General features: G+C 50.3%; 1 protein-coding gene across 1 annotated transcript; it reads right to left on the bottom strand.

Moving 5' to 3' along the window:
• On the bottom strand, window positions 1-15,745 carry LOC116495920 (DEP domain-containing mTOR-interacting protein-like). The gene is made up of 9 exons (XM_032198664.1): window positions 15,507-15,745; window positions 8,589-8,767; window positions 6,307-6,430; window positions 4,960-5,138; window positions 4,173-4,358; window positions 3,665-3,805; window positions 3,280-3,350; window positions 1,277-1,381; window positions 1-266 (listed from the first exon to the last, which is right to left on the bottom strand). Exons 1-9 carry the CDS (start codon window positions 15,590-15,592, stop codon window positions 141-143), a joined length of 1,197 nt encoding a protein of 398 aa, XP_032054555.1. The 5' UTR covers window positions 15,593-15,745; the 3' UTR covers window positions 1-140.
• Window positions 15,746-19,992: the final 4,247 nt, after the last annotated feature.

The following is a 19,992-nucleotide window of genomic DNA, read 5'->3' as shown; positions in this document are numbered from 1 at the left end:
TACAATGTATTTATTTGAAAATATGTTAGAACACCTAACGCTTCAGGCTGAAAAGTCAAGCTTGGTCCCTCCCCACAGTCTGTCCTTGCTATGCAAAGTGTCCTGCTTCTCCACCCAGCAGTGGCACGAGGCTCCTTCGCTCATTCAACAGCTTCCATGACTTCCATGACGAGCGTTCGTGGTCCTGTCATGATGAGGCTGCTGATGGTCTGATAGTCCAGGTGCAAAACATACATGCCATTCACTGAGAACACAAACTGGCACACCTGCAGGGAAAGGAAGAGCTGGTTACCTGCAGCCACTGCAGTCACAGAAACTTCTGCTCGTGCCTGGCTGGAGCCAGGGGCTGCGCTGCAAATAACTTGCTACAAAATGCTTCAAACCCTGAAGCATTGTCACTCTGTAAGCCACGCTGATAATCACTGGGCCATAATCACTGTATCATGAAAAAGGGGCCAAAGCGATTTAGACTGAGCTAACAGAGAGAGAAGAGACTCATTTGTGAGCAGTGGTTCATTTCACAAATGGAAATGAAGCACAGTAATAACATTTAGTAATTTGGTAGCAAATGAGATTAGGTGAGGAGAAATGAACTGGGCTCTGGAGCAAATGAAATGTATTCAGCCACCTCCTTCCAACCCTGCCTGAAGCAAACAAGGAGTCGCACGCTGCCTCTGAAGAATCCCATTATTTCCAATATCCACGTGGCTGTAGAGTTGTACCAGCCTGCAGAAACTGCTCCCTCACTGCTGGGGTTCTTGTAGGGGAAGTCTGAAACTCATTTCTCTCATTCATTCCTAAAACCAGGCCTCCACACAAAACCCACTCATGCTTGAATAGCAGGTCTAAGATGATTTTCAGGACCTCAGATCATTTCACCTGAGCTGCAAATACTGGGAATTACCTGACAAATCAAATCAAGGTATCAGTCTAAAGTTATTCATCTTTCACGAACACGGAAAATAGTTCGATGCAGAACTGTGGTGTTAACAGCAGACAGACACAAAGAGCAGTACATCTCAGGAGCTGTGAGAGCAGTGGGTGAGTCAAAATAAATCTTTACTCCTTCCTTGCTCACTTTGGCTGCGTGCAGCAAGGTGCTGCGCTCTGCCTGTGGACAGCATCCTTCCCAAGGCCTCTCACAGCATGGCCAGAGCACTCTGCAGGCTCCATCTCCACTTCAGGAGGTGAGAACATCACAGAGGGTGCATTCAGCCTGACAGTCTCTAGCAGGACGTAAATCCTGCCTCGTGCCAAGTCACCAGTAGCAAATTACCTTCATGCCCGCAGCAGCAGCGGGTCCTCCCGGGTCCACCGCCTGGATGTGGCAAGGTCTTCCTCCTCGGACCACAAACCCCCAGCCCACAGCATCACCCACAATCTACAAGCAGAATGAAAAGGTTTTAAATACAAAGGAATGGGCTCGATAGAGGAGATGTTACACTTCCAACTGATGCAGAGAGCTCTGCTCACGATCCTCATCTCTATTGTTGGTAGGGAAGGAAAGCAGGGTTTGCCTCAAGGTTCCTCTGACACCAGTAAGAAAAAACCTTCATTAGTTCAAACCAGTAAGAAAGACCTTCATTTTTTGTCTTCAGTTACATTAGCAATATTTGTTGTCACCCGATGGCTTTTTCTGAGCCTCCCGGATGGGAGGAGAACATCCTTGGGCACCAGGGAGTTTTCTGTATCAGTTAAGAATTTCCTCCAGCTCCCTTGATGGCAGCTGGGGTCTAATTGCTCTTGGAAAGATTGGTGTCAAGGGCAACCCATTTCTCTCTCTGCTTTAATTCTGGCGGACCTTTTCATTCACCTGTGCTCAGTGTACAAGTGTCTCTCAGCACACACTTGGCAATGACACATCCCTCCCATTCTCCCCATTCCCCCCATGCTCATAGATTAGCTTCAGGTTTCCACTCTAAATTTATGAAAGGGTTTTGAACAGGCATCACCTGAAAGTCCAGCATGCCAGAGGTCCCTGCCCTCCTGGACTATTTATTTCTCTGTCTGCAGGTATAGTTAATGACAGCATGAAGCCAGGACAAGGTGTGAATCAGGAGCACACTGAGGGCACTTCCAAAACGCGTGCATGCTGTGCCTGTTTGCTGGCACCAAAAAGCATTTCCAGGACGGAAGCAGCCGCCCTTTTAACTGTTCCCACTCTGATCTCAGCCTGTCAAAGCGGTGTGCTCTAATGCTGTGGCCATTTGATGTGACTAAAGGGGAAAAGGAATTCTCAAAGGACTTTGCACATTAACCATATAAATAAATAACAGCAACTGCACAGCTAAGCAGAAGGAAACGAGCCATGAAAGGCCCCGGCTGGCAGAGTTGAAGGGCAGGGCAAGAACATTCAGGAGGAGAATAAATGGCATGTCCTCATACATGCCACACTAATCACCTGCTTTATTTTCCTTTTTCCTTCCCACCAGTTTCTACAGCTCAGTTACCTTGGGGACCAGATCCTCAGCCCTTCTGTAATCCCACTTGCATCAAACCAGTACGTGGAGACCCAGCACGCTTCCCTGCTGCCCACCACAGGTTCCCCTTGTGGAGGTGAGCAGGGAAAGGCTGATATTTACCCAAAAATAACAGCACATTAGGATCCCTGGACAGGAGCTGTGGCATTCACAGCCAGCACTCAAGGCAGAGCTGCCTTGGCCAGCTGCAGCCATCTGGTCCTACAGCTTCAGAAATAATTTGAAAAGCAAAAGCCCCAAACTCTGTCTGTCTGCGGAATCACAGAGATTTGGTGGTGTGCCCATTTTGTCCATGAAAAAAGCCGATCATAATAAGGGAACAGTGGTCCCTGAATGCTCCCTGTTCAATTCTTCTCCATCAGCAGGTGACGGAGTGCCTCGGTGTATCTGTTCTGGACCAGGAACCCGAAGTGAGTTAAATAAAGCAGCTCATAAAGGTGACATTTCTGTGGCAGACAGGATGAGCGTCAACATCTCGGCTGTCACGAGACTTGACTGAATCTACAGTTTGCATGGAGCTGGATGAAACAAATCTGATTTTTCCTGTCCAGGAAACGTTCTCTTTCCCCTTTGATATGCATTAAAGCCGAGGCTGCAGCAGTCACCGCCACTTTCAGCCAGAAGAACACCTGAAGACATCGACCCGCCAGGAGGCACCAGGAAGGAGAGCTGGGATGAAGTGACATGCAATCAAAGTTTTAGCATGCAGAGGTCAGAGCAGCAGGCAGAAAGTGATCAAAGAGCAGCCAGGGAGCTCAATACCATCAGATTAGTGACACCATTCACTACAGTCACTTACGGTTAGCGTCTTCTTGACATAGGGAGCCCCAGGGGACAGGAGCTCTTCATTGGTGACAGGTCTCTTTAACACTAGGGCAGAAGGTGACAGATCCTATCAGAATCGTGGGGTTCATGCAGCAAAGCACAACATAAGGCAGCTTGGGGTTCATGTGCTGGAGAAGAGATAGCAGAATCTGAACCCAGAAACTTCTGCATTCATATCAATAGTTTTCAAAATAGCCTCATGATTTCTCAAATCAGGCCTCAGAGGTGAGGCTGACCCTCTCCTCCTGCAAGTCACCGAGCACCAGGTGGAGGGTTTGAGACCTGAGGACTGATCTAGCTCGTGCCCAGAGGGAAGAAGCGCACCCTGCGCATCAAGAGGGCAGTGCAGAAGCCCCGACCTGATTTGGGGTTGCACTCAGCCACGGGAGGGAACACCAACGTGGGAGTAACGCTGAAGTAGGGGTTGGAGTTTCCAGCGAGGGAGGTGATGCTACTCCTTCGAACGGCTGAGACGATTTTGATCTCCTTGTTGGGCTGCACTGAAAAAGGACAAAGATAATAATTATCCAAGGAAAGAAAAGACCAGTTTGGCAAAGTTCCCACACCAGCCTGACCCATGTCTGAAGGGTACACATGCACCAGATATGACATTTGAGTTTAGACAGAACAAAACTAGCTTTAAAGAAGGACCAAAAGCTGAGCTGAGCTGCTGATAATTTTCCTGGGATGGCGAGCTGTGATACAGACTGCTTCTGCACCCTGACCTCCACCACAAAGCAGCCCATGGGATGGGCAGTCCCTTTATAGGGTCCCTAATGCTCTGCTGGGGCTAATCCCTCAGCTCGGAGATACTCTGGCAATGGAAGCCTTGGTTTCACCCCCCTCTGCCAACACAAGCACAGTTACCAGAGAGAAAGCTGGTGTTGCCTGGGTCTGGGTTGAGCTTGCGGAGGCAGAAGGGGCTGTCTGGGCTCTCGGACAAGGTGCGGGAAGAGTTCTCGTTGAGCAGCTCGGTGAGACGCCGCCTGCGTCGAAAGTTGATCCAGAACTGGTAGAGGAGGTCACCGTCAAAGAAGTGATGCCTGTTGGAGACTGGAGAGAAAAATGGAGGAGGAAGAGGCTGAGGGGGTGTGAAAAATGTATGGAAAATATACTGAGGGACCCAGCATAATTGCTTTTGGTGCTTCTGTTTTATATTTCAGATTTTCTGACTGCTGGAAAAAGTTACCTGCAGGGAAAGAGGAACAGCAGGGCCACCTCTCCTTAAAATGTCATCGCCCAGAAGCACAGCACTGAGGCACAGCCCCCACCTGCCCCTGTCCCAGACACTCGGAGGCCTCCCTGCCCTCCAAATGGAAAATTTAAGTCCTGCAGATGGGTGTGCTCTCCGACCGAGTGGAGCTGAACATTGCATCCTCAGCACCAGCCCTCAGAACTCAGGGTGGATCCCAGGCCTGCAGGCCGAGGCTTTGAAGAACCGCAGAAATATGGGCTCGGATTCCAGCTCAAAGCCCCGGCGGGTGGTGGCGGCTTGCTCGGGCTTCAAAGGTCACCAGCTCCAAACATAGAACTGAAAGGGCCCATTGCTATCTCCGAGCGGGCACTTGACCAGCACTTGTTGCGTGCCATGAAAGGGGATTTGTTCCTGGCACGACAGCTATGCTCATCGCTTGCTTCCCTTCCCCTCGCTCACCGTGCTGAATGATCCCGTGCTCCAGCAGCGCCTGGCCCAGCTCCACCGCCTCCTTTCGGCTCTCCGCTTCCCCCTCCTGAACCAGCCAGTCGACCATCTCGCAGCCCAGGAACGTCCTCTGGTACTTGACCGAGTTCTCCTCCCTCACCTTCAGGATGGAGCCCTCAGCACCGACCAGCCTGGCGGAGGTGGGACAAGGTGCCGTGACGCCGCGTGGCCCTGTCGCCACACACAGCTGGCCGAGGCAGGGATGAGAGCAACGGGCAAAGCGCTCCAGCCAAAAACATCGCTGCTGGGGGGGTGTCAGGAAGGGAAGGGGAAAGGCAGAGCTGCAGTCAGGTAATTTTGTAAATCCTCAGCGCAGAGGTGGAGGCAGATTCAAGGAGATCAGTTTGGCTGAGGCTTCGGCTAAAGCCTACGGGGAAAGCTGAGCAAGCAACCCAAGGCATGCACGAAGAGCTGGTGCCAAGCTGGTGAAGAAGATGAGTTTTGGTAAGGCCATATTCATTTTGCAGTGTGGCAGAGCTACAACCAGTGCCTCCACGAGAGGGTGCAGCAGCCTCAGCTGTGAGACGCAGGATGCTCGCCCTGGCTGCTGCTGGGAGCAAAGCAAACCACAAGCGATGCCCGACGGCCAGAGGGGATGGGGACAGCAGAAAACCCCCTGTTGTCTGAAGGACACCTCCCTCTGCGCCACTTCATGCAGCTGATTGCTTTGAGGATCAAGAAAATAGAAAGAGATTGTTAAAGAAAAGGGGTCCAGAGGGTGGTACGAGGCTGCACCCAGTCTGACAAAAGGATTCCTTGGGTGTCAGGAAGACAATTCAGACTGGGAACCAGACACAATCAACTCCCAGAAAACTGAACACTTGGAGGTGGAGGGAGTTGCCTTTGCTGTTTGAGAACTAGCTTTTCCAGGAGAAACGTTGCACACAGGCTAAGTGAAGCACAAGGAGCCAGGTTCAGAAAGGCCTTGAAATTCCTGGGCCCTGCTGATTTTGCTGGGACAGAGCCGAGCAGGGCTGGTGGATGTGAGTGGCCTGGGGCTGTGGGGGCACTGGGAACAGCCACTGGATGTGTCCCTGCTGGGGGTGCTCATACTGCAGCCTGGCTCCTGGTGCTCCCTGCTACCAACCCCAAGAACCACATCAAAGCAGCTGTGAATTGAGAGCCCAGCACCCCTGCGAGCCCAAATCGTCCTGTGGCAGAGCTCAGAAAACATCATTTCCCAACACCACAGCACGGGGAACAGGAAAGAAAGAGCAAAGCTTGCTGTGGCTGCGGGTCCCAGCCACAAAGCAACAGCAGCAGCGAGCGCAGCCGCGGGACGGGGAAGGACTCACGCACTTCTCGTACAGGCTCTGCCCCCTGACGAACACCTTCACGTCCTTGTTGAGGGGGAAGGTCCCATCGTCCTTGCGGAAGCGGTACAGCAGCTTGGCATCCTTGTAGTCCGAGTGCTCATCACACACTGGAAGGAGGAGGGCAGGGCAGGGAGGTGAGCATTGTGGATGTCTGTCCATATGGGACAGACGGACAGCGGCACCGGGAACAGGCTCAGCTTTATCCCCAGGTTAGAAGCTGTGCAGTGCCCTGCCCTCATCCTCTTGACCATGCTGCAGTAACCAGCATTCAAGCTCTCAGTCCCCAAAATTAGGGGATTGCAAATGGCTGTGGGAGAGGTCAGCCCCATGGAAGAGGCCTTGGGAAAGGCTGGCTCTGAGGCCACGCTTTGACCCGGTCATTAAATTGCTTCGTTAGAATGGGGATATTGTTGATTTTATTTTAAACGCTGGTGTTTAGGTTTTAGACTAAAAGAAAACAAACAGAATTGTCTCAATAATTTATTTATTTTTTTCCTAAAGAAAGCTACTGCGGTGTTTATGGAGACTTGGAAGAGGGGAGGAAAAAAACCTTACATCACCGCATCCAAAATCCCATACCACCTACTTGCAAATTACAAGGTATAATGGCAAAAACTTTTCCACACCATTTTCTGCCAGCCCTGCCCAATTCACTTGTTGGCAAGCTAACCTCAAGGGAGGTTTTTTCTGTTTCTTTTTTTCCTCCAAAGCTAGGTGCACACAACTGGAATAAACCAATCACTATGAAAAGTCACAGCTTCATATTTACCTTGTGGCTGAGAACACAGTCTGTAAACGTATGGTTATTAAATTCATGTGACATTCAGCAGGCAAATATTTGGGATACAGTTCTGAGATAAACTTGCCTACAACAAACGCCTAGATTACAACTAAAAAAAGATAATAAAAAAAAAAATCACAATTCAGTTCTCAAATAAATCAGCCTGCCTTGCTTCAGGTCCATTTTCTGAAGGAAGAAGGGAAAAGCTTCACTGATAAAAACAGTGTAAAGAATATACTTGGAAAACAAAGAAAACTAGAGCAAAGAGAATAGAGAAACACAGAGAAAAGAGAAAGCCACACTGATTTCCTCACTGAAGTAGTGTAATACACGAGAGCAAAATCCAAATGATATAAGATACTTCTTGTGAAAACTTTAACGCTTGTTCCTCCTTCTGAGCAAACTGGCAAAACTTCATTTTGGCAATGAGCTCAATGCCAAAGCCTGTCAGATTATTCTGAGTTCCTAATTCCTCCTGAGCTGTCATTCCACTGGGAAATCAGGACACCGAAGCCCGTGACTCATCAGGCAGAGGGCAGGTCGGGACAGTGGTTTTGAAAGGTGAAAGTTGGGAACACCTTAATTGAAAGGAGCGGTGCCTTAGATGCCTTTGCAATCGGGTGAGAGATGGGAATTGAGCACAAAATCTTACGGGAGAGCATCCCTAGGAAGCCAAAGTGTTTTGCTGTGTGAAGCCCAACACATTTGCAGCGTGCAACAGAGCACCAGCATGCACCACATCAGGCAGCACAGGCAGCAATCTGCACGAGATAATTATTGCCTTCTGGGTCCCAGCGGAGAAGAGGGCGAACAGTTTGGGCAGCCGATGGCAAAGCACTTAGCGCAGTGCTGCAGTTAGCAGACAGCCCGATTTCCATAGGACTAATGAAAATTAATGGTCCTAAAGTGAGCTGGAAAGTCAGCATGTGTGTTCGGCAAGGAATTACCACGGGAGCAGGAGGGACGTGCCCAAGATAAGCAATCAAAGCAGCACCAGCAGCCACAGCCGAGCAGGTTTAGCCAACTAATGGCTGTATTTGAAATTGTTGGCTGGAGAGATGGAAAAATAATCAGTTTTCGGTGTTAATGGATAACTGAGAACTCACTGCTTCAGTGTTATGCTTTTGTAATAGAGCACAACTGCAGGGTTTATTTTTTTTTTCAAGGCAGAGTAATGCAAAGGACATGAACACAGCAAGGAGCAGATGGCAACGGAGTGCATTGCGCTGGTCAAAGGCAACTCCTATAAGACAGGGGGAGAGAGGGCTGAATTTGGTGTGTCTGGCATCTGTTTCCATCTCCTCAGCTTATGACAGATAAGCTGAGGAGATGGAAACCCATCCAGCCTGCCCATCACCCCCAGCTCCTCCTGGAGCATTCACCCACAAAAAGGGACCTGACCGTGCCTCTGATGGCCACAAACAGTGAGCAGACGGGCAGCCACCCCCTGGGGAGGCTCAGTGGGTGCAGAGAAACCCACCCACCGTGGTGGATGATGTAGTGGTCCATCAGCTTCTGCATGAGGCGGATACCCGTCTCCCTGTCCGGGGCTTCTTTGTGGTCGATCAGCCAGTCCGTGAGCTCCTTGGCCACGAAGCAGTTGGGGTAGGTTCGGAGATGGTAGCGCCTGTCCTTAATGAGCTTCCCATCGTGGAGGCGAAGCCTGGGGAGAAAGACGGCCACTGAGCCCAGCTGGTGTTGCAGGGAACTTTCAGCCCAGCACCCAGCACCTGCCCAGCCTGGGGAAAACACTGCTGATTTGGGACTTCTGGCAAGCACCCAGTGGCTAACAAGTGCAACCAAACCTCTTTGCTTTGCTAGACTGCATAGATCCATCCTAAGGATGAAGCCCCCTTTCAGCATCCCCTGCTCCCTACTCCCACTGCATGGATTTTGTAATTGCCTGCACCAGACATAGAACCATACAGGACTTTTTTGCTCTAAACAAGCCCCTGAAAAATATCCAGCAGCCCACTGAAGCTTGTGAAGAAGGGCCAAAACACACACATAAAATAATAGCACATATATTTGTCCTCTTGGCACAGTTGTGTCTAGCTCTCCTTCCCCATAGGTATGGGAGCAGGAACGTCGCTGCCACCAGGACAAAGGCTGGAGCCTTATCAATAGCTCAGGGTGGGACCATCAATGGAAGCCCTTGTTTCTTCTAACAAGCACGAATGCCAGGCGGATCCGTGTTCTCCTCTGTTCCTGTACCAATAATCCACAGCAAACACGAGCAAACTGATCCGAACCACGAGCCAGCCAAAGACAGTTCGCTCAGAGATAGCGCTGCCTTCGGTCCATCAGCTCTCCTGACTTTTTCTGGTTCAAATTGGGATGGACTGGGACAGATTTCCCCAGAAGTACAAGCGTCCTACCTGGAGAACCCTGAAGTTGCGGCTGGTCTGCAGCTCTGATGGAAAGATGCCTATGAGTGAAGGTCACTCAGGTGGGTATGGCTTTGACTTTTAAAAGGACTTTAATGACAGAGTGAGCCACAAAGCACAGTGATCTGTGTGCTCACACCAAAGCTAACCCAGCCCGGCAGGAGATCTGACCAGCAGCCAGACTTCTGCCCTGTAGTCATTGCTGTTCTCAAAACGCTCACCCTGAAAAATGCCCTGCGCATGCAGCAGACTCAGAGAGGAGATGTTTAATTAATATCTTCTCTGTAACTTCAGGACATTTCTGGTTCCAAATTATTTATTCCAATTCAGAGTTTTGCCTCAAGCCAGTGTATTTTACAAAGGCATTAATCACTGCAACATTTCTTTGTTTAGTTCCTCAAGTTCCTTTGTTCTTTTTGAAGATGTTTTGTAGACACCACGTCATACATGGCAGCCTGTTGAACAATAGTTGCAAGCACCATATGAGAAATTTTAAATATCCTGAAATCTATCAGATAATAACGGATTATCCTACATTATAGGATTAACAAATGCCAGGGTCTCAAAAGTCTTAAGATAAAACCTTTGTTGGATAAAAATGTAGTAACTGATTGCTGCAATTAGGGTTCAGGCTACTACAAGCCAACGTAATTGGTAATAGATAGGCTCAGACCTTCCAGGTAACACCCAAAGAAACCTGGCAGGATTTGACAATGCAGAGACACAAAGAAAGCAACAGAAATAACCAAACCAAAAATGTCACATTTCAGAATACTGCAGGAAATGCACAGATCTTCAGGGGAGGGGGAAAAAGGAGATTTTCAGAAATGAAGTACTGTTAAAAACTAGGATTTAAATATATCTATGTTCTTATTTTGAAACTATTCTACTGTGAACAACTGTCAGGACGGGAATAAAGCGGGGTTTAAACATCTTGGAGCAGCAGAGCCTTAGATCTTTTGTGCTGTTTGGAGTTTGTGAGAAGTTTGCCCTGCTGCCCACAGCCTCAAGGCAGTGGAGGACACACAGCTCAAGTGTCCTTGTGGTCTTGTTCACCGTCCTCATGTTTCCCATCAACTAAGAGGTGACAGATTGTGTCCTTCAGACACACAAGGGCATAACATTGACTGCATCTTTGAGCAGCTTGGCTGACACCCCCCTAAGCCTGCCTATATACCACGTTGGAAAAACAAAGCCACTGGAGCTGTGACTGTTTCATAACCATGCTTCCAAGTGAAAAAAAATAAAAATGTTAAGGAAGCATATGTCATGCACTATTACAAATTTTCTGCATGCCAAAACCTTTCCCATGTACATATTTCTTCAAAAGGACATTAAATAAATAAATAAAGGCACAATACAAGGATATAATGCTTGCTGGAACACGACAGCCAACTCTTATGAAACGTCCCTGGTCTGGCAGCCAGCACGCTGCTTTCACATCCACTTGCTTTGGACAGACTGTGCTGCATTTCTTGACTTGTTTCTTTGTCAAGGTCACTAAAAAGACACCATCCTTCCCTCCGCATGACCTTGTTGAAAGGCTGACCTGCAGCAGTGCAAACAGAAAATAAATTCTGAGAAACACTCGAGGGAGTCAAGAGTTTAAGTCCCACCGGTTGTTACCCATGCCCTGAAGGATGCCCACTGCTGGGGCGCATTGCCAACCACGCAGCTCTGCTCTCCATAACTTCTCTGCGCTCACGTTTCACAGAGTTTGGAACCAAGAGCCTGAATCAGAGCCAAACAGCAACACGAGGGCTTCCTTGTGTTGGAAAGGGTGCTGGGTTTACGGCACGAGAGCTGGACAGCCAGAGAAATCCCTGAAGCAAGAGCTGTCCTGCACCAAGAGCCCCGTGTGTCGGCACAGAGCAGGACCCCTCGCCAGGAGGTGGGGGAATTGCTGCTCACTGCTTCCCATCACCTCCTGCCTTCGTAAACGGGCCTTGAGCAACCCAAATGCCAAGGTGAAGATCTCAAGGACGTTAACTCAAGTTTACATTCCCACGGAAATTAGATATAAATGAATGACCATGAAGATACATCATCCAAATGAGCTTTTATTTTCCTATCTCTAGAGGGGAAAAAAAAAAGCAAAAAGCTGAGTGCTCAGTAAAAGGGAGCAACAGCCACAAGAGCACATCTGCAAAATAGCTGCAGGAGAGGAACATTCTTACAAATCTACCACTGCAGAACCCAGCTTGCTGCACTCCCATACCTGCAAAAGCAGAATTGCATCAGGGAGGGGAGAGCTTTGCATGACTGTGGCAGCCCACTCAAAGAGGTAGAGGTGTTTTATTTTCCTTCTATTTAAATGCGCATATTGGAAAATTGAACTTGAACCTCAAAAAGCAATTCCAGCAAGAGCATTTCTGATTTTTAGTCTTCTCTTTCACCAGCACTAAAAAAAAATAAATAAATATATATAGTAGTAGGCTTTCTGACCACGTTGTATGATTTTCTGAATAACAGCCAGAAGTTCACCTGGTGACTGCCACACCAAGCACCTCCTGTGGACCCACTATCTCAGCCAGGGATACAAACTAGGGCAGGTTCAGCTCCACATCTTGAAGCGAACCCAATTTTCAAAGCATCAAAGTATTAGCACTGCATAACACCGTCTCAGTCAGAATATCCAACTAAAACACCACCTCGGAAAGTCCTGGACAGCAGTTGGAATCACAGCTTTGTTCTTCGTAGGAGAAAACCTTTCTTCCTTTTTTTTTCCAAGACTGGGTATGAGTTTACTGAGTATATTTCACATCTCAGTGATTAATGCAGCTTAGCAGAGTTACTGGAGATCAGCTGGTTCACCTGACCGTGATGAATCCCTGGAGCAGTGCACAAGGACTTGCCTGTACTTGAGAAACCCAGCTTACAGCAGGGTGTGAATCCAAAGTGCAGTAGCTGTTCCCGAATATTTCTGTGCGGATAAGCCATTTGTTGCAATTAGAAATGACTAATTGGGCCTCTCTTACGGAATGCCACCCAAGAGCACTCAACACCCAGTAAAACTAGTGGGATTTTCATGCAAGATTACATGGCTGAAACAAAAAGATCGACAGCAGGAGACGCGAGGAATGCCTGACACAGCACCGAGATATCAGTGGAAATTAATATTTTCGTCTTTCTGATGGGGAGAGAGTTGGGACCCAAACTTCTCTTCCCCTTCCATGGACCAGGAAGCAACATCTGCGTGGAAGTGAAGGCAGCCAGCAGGCAGCTGGCCCGAAGCGCAGCACGCAGTGTCTCCCCCCCTGTTTCTTTAGGATAAGTTCATCCCTGGCCATCCCCAAGAAGCATTTCCTCACCCCTCACTTGTGCAGCTATTTCTGGCTGGGAAATGCATCGTGACACTGAGCAGACTCATCGTTCCAGCCAAAGCAAACCGAGAGGGATTTGCAAACTTGCTGGGAAGCCAAAGAACCATAAAGACGGAACAAAGGTTTGTTTGGCTAAATACAATAGCAAGGAGGAGGCAGGGCAGGAAGCGGAGAACAGGGAAAACAAATGTTTGAGTTTTTTTTTGTAGATACAACAGCATTATTTGCTGATCAAGACTTACACAGTATGCATGGGAGAAGTCTGTGAGGCTCCCTTACTCAGTGCCATGATTATTATCCAAGGGCAAGCAGGGGAACACAATGCAGGCATTTAGTCCTGTCCTTGTCTCAGCAAGGTCATCCAGCTTCTGTGCCTCTGTTTCCCCTTCATCACCTATCCAACTGGCTTTGGGAAGATTCATGGCACTAAATCCTCCTTACTTGCCAGGCTGGGGGATTCCCAAAGTACAGGAGAGTGGCTCGAGCATGCAGCGTGCTGTGCTGTCCCCCAGTTCTCCTTTCAGCTGGACAAACTGGGCAGCAGGTTGCTGGACTCCAGCTCTCCACCTTCCTGCCCAGCAGCAGTCTCCAGTCTTTCTGCACTGGGAACAAACTCCTGCCCAGACTGAGGCAGAAGGATGAGACTGCTCTGCCCAACACACCAGAATTTAGACCCATCACCTGCAAAGCACAGGTGAAGAGCAGTGCAGTCGTGCTGGATGAAAGCTGCCTGCTGTCCTCTAGGACACAAAGCTTAGAATCACAGAATCATTCAGGTTGAAAAGACCTCTAAAATCATCTGGTCCAAGCTTTGACCTAGCACTGCCAAGTCCACCATAAAATCATGTCCCTAAGCTCTACATCTACACATTTTCTAAAGACTTCCAGGGATGGTGACTCAACTGCCTCCCTGGGCAGCCTGTTCCAATACTTCACAACCCTTGCAGTGAGGAAAATTTTCCTAATTCCCAACCTAGACCTCCCCTGGCACAATTTAAGGCCATTTCCTTGTCTTATCTGTGACTGGGAGAAGCGCTCAATCCCCACATCACTACAGACTCCTTTAAGGTAATTGTAGAGCTCAATAAGGTCTCCCTTGAGCCTCCTTTTCTCCGAGCTAAAGTACCCCAGCTCCCTCCATCATTCACCATAAGACTTGTGCTATGAACCTTGAGGGCTTCAAGATGAGCAAGGTTTGGATCAGGACTGCAACCTGCTGCAAGGGGTCTGAAAACTGGGATTTTGGGAGCTCCCTAACTCAGACCAGAAAACTCCCAGGCACTCCAGCAACAGGGAAATATATTTTTATGGGTGTCTCAAAAAGTATATACACCTTGTCCGCCAAACTACTTACATCCTGTGTTTTTAAAGCTAAATGGCACTTTTTTTAAAGCCTGAGGGCACTTTTGCACTGGCAGCGAGGACTGAAGCTCCTAGACAAATATTGGGAGGAAAAAATGCATTGGTATTATGGGTTTTCAGAAGAATGTACCATTTGCACTGCGTCTTTGCCTTGCTTATAAGAACTAGAGCAGCACACAGGATGGTAGAAAAGCTAGTTTCACAAATAGATTTATTGTGTCCTTATCTCCTCTTTATAGTTAAGAATGTCAAAATGATCCAGGATTTGATATGCTCCTGTCCTGCAAAAAGAGCTGGGAAGTCACATCACTGCCCTTGCACACCCACTCATTGCAGTTTTAACACATGGCTCAGTTAATTTATTTTCTGAATACCTGACCCCTTCCCTTGGCCCAGGCTATAGTGCCCATGGCCACAGTCACTCCAGATGAGTAAAACACTGGAAATATAAATATGAATAAGCCTGCCCTGCCTGTGGGATGGAAAAAGCAATAATTTAGTGTCACTTGCAATGAGGTATTGAAATGAAGCAACTCACTCGTAGATCTGCTGCTGCTCTTCCCTACGAGAAAATCAAGCTCAGTTTCCAAACTTCACGATACAGGCAATATTTGGGAAAGACAACAGAGATGTGGCTGACCATCGTAGCACATTTACATTCCAGCCACCTTGGACATGGGCGGTGTGTCCAAAATGGAGCCCTAATCTTAAATGGAAATTATCAGTCCTTAATACGATGCAAATTAATAAAGCTGAGGCTAACATGAACACCGAGTCTGGACAGCACAGTGCCACAGAGGTAATTTTAGGATTCTGCACAAGATGCACAAGGAGCACACTCTCACAGTCACACGGGTTTCCCTGCACAGCAGAACTTTTTTCTATCTTCAAAAGAAGAAAGCTCAGAAGTTGCTCGAGAACCGGGACCATGAAACAGCACAAGCTCCCAAAAGCATCTTGCACAAGACCCTTCAGGTTGTGTGGATTCAGGCACACGGCACCCACGGGATGCCCTCCTGCATCACCCCAAAAGTCCAAGCCCCATGGGCAGGGCTGTGCCAGGCTGCCAGTGTCCCCAAGGTGCCGGTGTCCCCATCGGATGCCGGTGTCCCCAGGGTGCCGGTGGCACCGCAGCAAGCTCTGGGCTTGGTGCAGGATGCCGGAGGAGCCAAAAACCCAATGCCACCCAAAAGCACCAGGCGATCCTCCAACACCCGGAGCTGCCCGGTGCTGGAGGGGGTGACACGGGGAAGGATCTGCTCAGCAAACCGAGCACCGGGTGGGCGCAGCCGGGAGTCCCCCGAGCCTCCCCACCAGCCCTGCCTCCTACCTGAGCTGCTCCCCGGCGATCATCACCTCTGCCCTGTAGTGCAGCTCCGCGGCTTTTTTCTTCAGGCTGCCGCCCAGGCTCTCCATACCGGCCGGGAGGCAGCCGGAGCGGGGCAGGAGCTCCGCAATCCCCCCGGGACCCCCATGGGCTGCGGGGCCGGAGGATGCTCGGGTCCAAGTCCCGGTCCCTGCGGCTGCAGAGCCAGGCTCAGGTGGGCAGCCCCGAGCCGCCGGGGCCGATCCCGGCCTCTCCTCCCCTCTCCGGAGGAGGAGCCTCCCGGCAGCCGAGGCCGCCTTCGAGGTCGGCCCAGAGGAGGCTCGGAGCTGGCCTCACCTGCAGGGTGCGGGATGCTGCTGTGCTTGGGGGATGCTCTTTTGGTCGGGGGATGCTCTTTTGGTCGGGGGATGATGCTCTTTTGGTCCGGGGAGGATGCTCTTTTGGTCCGGGGAGGATGCTCTTTTGGTCCGGGGAGGATGCTCTTTTGGTCCGGGGAGGATGCTCGTTTGGTCGGCGGTGAGGAAAAGCCACACAGCGACCCCATCCTGATGTTACACCTTTCCCAAGAAGGTCTCCTGCTGCCTCCCAGCGTGGAGGCTGGTCCCAGCCTCTTCCCCAAGGGTTTTCCTCCCGGCTCCATCCCACACCATGGCCAATGTGGGCTGAAAAGTGGGCTCTGGGCAGCTCAGGTCCTTCCTTGTGGTTGCAACCATCACGGAGGGCACATGGAGAAGCTCAGCCTGCAATTAGCAAGGGCTGGAGCTGATGGGTCTCCTGGTTTGGGTCATTAGTGCCTGCCTCCAGGCACCGACACCTGCCTCCACTCCTGCCCGATATTTCCTCAATTGGAGATCTTTCCGTGCAGGCCAGAGCTGGCCTTGCAGTGATAATATTGAGTAAAGCAATAGGCAGAGGAACTGGGATACGGAGGTGATTAATTACAGCTGTCATTGCCATCAGATGTGGGTGCAATTATATTTCCATTAGTTAAAGGCAAAGTGGAGAAAAAGCAGCTGGCGAAGAGGACAAAAACCCTGCAACGTAAATAATGGGGGAAGGGGGGAAGGAACATGACGTGGACCTTACCAAAAGAATATGTGGAGAAGATGGGTTTGAGGGAAGGGAAGGAAATTGTATCAATTAAGGAAACTCTACTTCAATCCAAAGCGTAATAAAGCATCAGTAAAGGCGATGCCATCGTTAATTAGATCATCTCCAGCAGCCGGTTATCAGCAGGGAGCTTTTAGCCAATATCCCCACCAGTTCCCCCAGCCCACAAGAGATTGCTGGAACGGAACAGAGAATGTACCGTGGTGGAAGATGAAGAGGGACCTGGCAAAGCCACCTCTCAGCACCCTGATGCTGCCCTTGTCACCCCAGCAGTGCCGAGACCAGCCTGGGCAGGGGGGAGCAGGATGAGCCCCCCCAGCAGCCACCAGCCCGGAGCACTCTGCAGGGACCAGACTCAGCGGTCTGTGCTAGCTGCTGCAGGAAACGGCTTTATTTACACTAAATCCCTCTGACCCTGCTGCGTCAGTGCCAAAGCTCTGTACAAAGTCATCTTGATATCAGCAAGGAGGAAGTTTTGGGGCAAAGCAGTAACAACATCTTCAGGCTCCCTGCAGCAGGCAGGGCACTCGGGGGCACTCCCAGCCCTGCCTTCACAGCACCCAGCAGCTCCTCTGTCTGTTCCTTAAGGGAACATCTGTTTTTTTTGTAATACCAGGAGGACACAAACCTCATATTCTGCAGCAGCATCCACGTCCTCACTAGCACAGGCAGAGCCTTCCAGGTTTAAATTCCCCCCCACGCCACAATATTGGTAAATCAAACAAGCCCAGGTCAGCGCTTCGAGCAGCATGGCAGGCAGCAGGGGCTGAAATCAAAGGGAGATCTGTGTGGTGCCTTCCTGGAAAGAGCAGTGAGCTGGCACGTGGGACCACACGGTCTCTGCATTCCTGAATGAGCTCAGTGTCCCAAAACCTGCTCGCTGTCTGTGGCTGTAGGGCCGCATGCAGGCAGGACAGGCTCTGTGCTGGCTGAGCTGCCCAGGTCTCTCTGTGTCCCCAGTGTCTTTCTTACCTTTCCTGACCCCTTCCCAGAAGCAAACACTGAGACACTTCCCTTTTGTCACAGAGTCCTAAAGTGGGGAGATTTCAGATTCCTGGATTCCTATGAGGTGGGTGCTGAAGGATTTCGGAGGGGGACGCAGATGTCTTGAAAGCTTTTAGGATTTCAGGCTGGGGCACGGCGTCCCGTAACACCCAGCTCTGGATACAGGCACAGCTCCACTAATCCTTGCCAAGTCTGGAGAGGGTCTTAAACCCCCTCTACAAGGCTGAGGACGTGCCAGCAGCTCTCTCCTCGGGTTGCAGTTTGCAGAGGCACTGTGCTGGGGTGCAGGTGCTGCTGCTTTGCCATCTAGAGGCCACCAGAGCCACCCAAGCAGGGCAGAAGGACTCGGTTGACCTGCCCTCTAGGTTTCCCACCCCACAACACAAGTTGTTCCACCACGTGCGCATCAAGAACCCTGCAGGGGCACCACCACGAGGGCGCGTTGCCCGTCTCCAGCTGTCCAAGCAGGGAGCTGAGTCTGAGCAGGTTGGGGAATATATTTCTGCAGATGGAGAGGTGAGGGCAGGGCGAGAAGGAGCAGGAGACACAGGGTAAAGGCTCCCTGCAGCTGTAGGTACGCTGGTTTTCCTCCATCTCTCCCTGCCCAGAGGTGAGGCCGGGGGGGGCTGACCACGTCTCAGCCCCGGTGCTCCCGTCCAAGCCAAACAGCGGCTGCAGCCCGGGGAGCACCAACAAGGCTGCTTCTGTGCAGGCTTTCCTGGGCATCCTCTGTCCTGCACCAGGGGAAAACAGGCTCCCCTTGTGTGCACAGAGAGGCTCGGCCAACTGATGGCCTCTCCGGCATCGCCGATGCTGGGGTGCCTGTCCCAGGCTAGAAATGACCCCCAGTGGGCTTGGAAGGTGCTCTCAAGGCACGTAACACTGCAGCATCCTTTGTAGCATGGGCACAAACACGTGCTGACCAGGAGAGCTGCTCTGATGGCTCCTGTGACCACACATCTCACCACAGGGACGCACAGGAGGGGTTCACCCTTCAGCTTTCTTCCTTGGGCTGGTATTTTTCTCTTCCACTGGGGAGAAACTGCTTTAAATTAGACCTTAGTGTTAGTATTTAAGCCACAAAAACAGCAAAGAGAAGCTACTAGAATATATTCTCTCCCCTTATCAAGCCCTGAGAGTACTCAGTGTGGGTTGCAGAGAAGGTGACCACGGAGCAGTTACTCTCCCAGCAATGACCGGGACCAGGCTTATGAAACAAGGCAGCAGCATTGAGTAAAACTATGATATTTTTTCCCCCTTCACCAGCATAAAATTAAACTGTACAATTTGTCACTGCTGGATATTAAGCCTCCAAGTCTAAAGGGATTCAAAAAGGGATTAGGGACATCTATGCAGGACAGGTCTTGGTATTGAACAGGAAAATCCAGATGCTTGCGGCTGCCTTCGTTGCTGGAAGCCACAAGGTGTCGGTGCAGGGGTTGCTCACTGTTTCCTTTGCTCCTTCCCACCATCTGCCACTGCCCTGCATTGGAGCAAAGATCCAGGCCCCTAGGAGCTTCAGCTCTCGGTTGGCACAGCAGTTTGGACGTCACAATCTTCTGGGCATGAGGGGCAAGGGGGAGCCCTGAGCACCTCACCAGCTCAGGAGGGTGCTGTTAAACGATGCCCCACGTGCCCCACACTCACAGCCCTGGGTGTGACACACCCCAGGGCTCCCCTTGCAGATTTGGTGCTTTCCCCAAGCATTTTGTGCTGCCGAAGGGAACCCCCAGTAAGCAAACTGCAGCTACCACCACCTTGGAGGTTGCAGCATTTCAGGGCTAGGAAAAACCATCCCTAGACCTGGCTTCCCCACTCCCCATCGGTGCAGGGATTAATTAGATTTAATCAGCTATCAGCTGGGTGTGCAGATGAAAGGTGTTAATCACAGGGGCTTTGGAGTCAAGGCTGCCACGAATATGCACACAGTGCTGCGGAGTCACCCCGTTTGGTTTCCTCTCCCAAAGAGCCGTAGCGCCTGATTTTTCTGTTTCAATAGATCAGGAAGTGGCTCGAGTCATAAAGTGAGCAGAAAAGAGAAAGGATCCTGTGGGTACAGCCAGGCCTCCTGCTTTTCAGCTCCCAGCTTTGGCAGAAGCTGTAGCACTCCCTGGTTGGTATTTTTGGTGTGTTTTGTTGTTGTTTGTTTGTTTTGCTTTTTCCTTTTCCCAAGCAGAGCTGAGCAACGCACAGGAGGAAATTCGATGAGCTCATTTGGAAATTTAAAATACGCAACCAGTCACCAAAAGGGAAGGAACTTGCAAAGTTCTCTGCAGCAGCAAGCACAGGGGGACACCATCAGCTGTCACCGGCATCCCTGGCAACAACCAGGAGCTTTTGTCAGCCTTTTGCCTAAACTTTGTCCTCTGCAGGA

Source organism: Aythya fuligula, chromosome 16, assembly GCF_009819795.1.
Source record: "Aythya fuligula isolate bAytFul2 chromosome 16, bAytFul2.pri, whole genome shotgun sequence".
Taxonomy (NCBI): domain Eukaryota; kingdom Metazoa; phylum Chordata; class Aves; order Anseriformes; family Anatidae; genus Aythya; species Aythya fuligula.
Note: the sequence above shows the minus strand (reverse complement) of the source record. Positions and strands in the feature narration are given on the sequence as shown.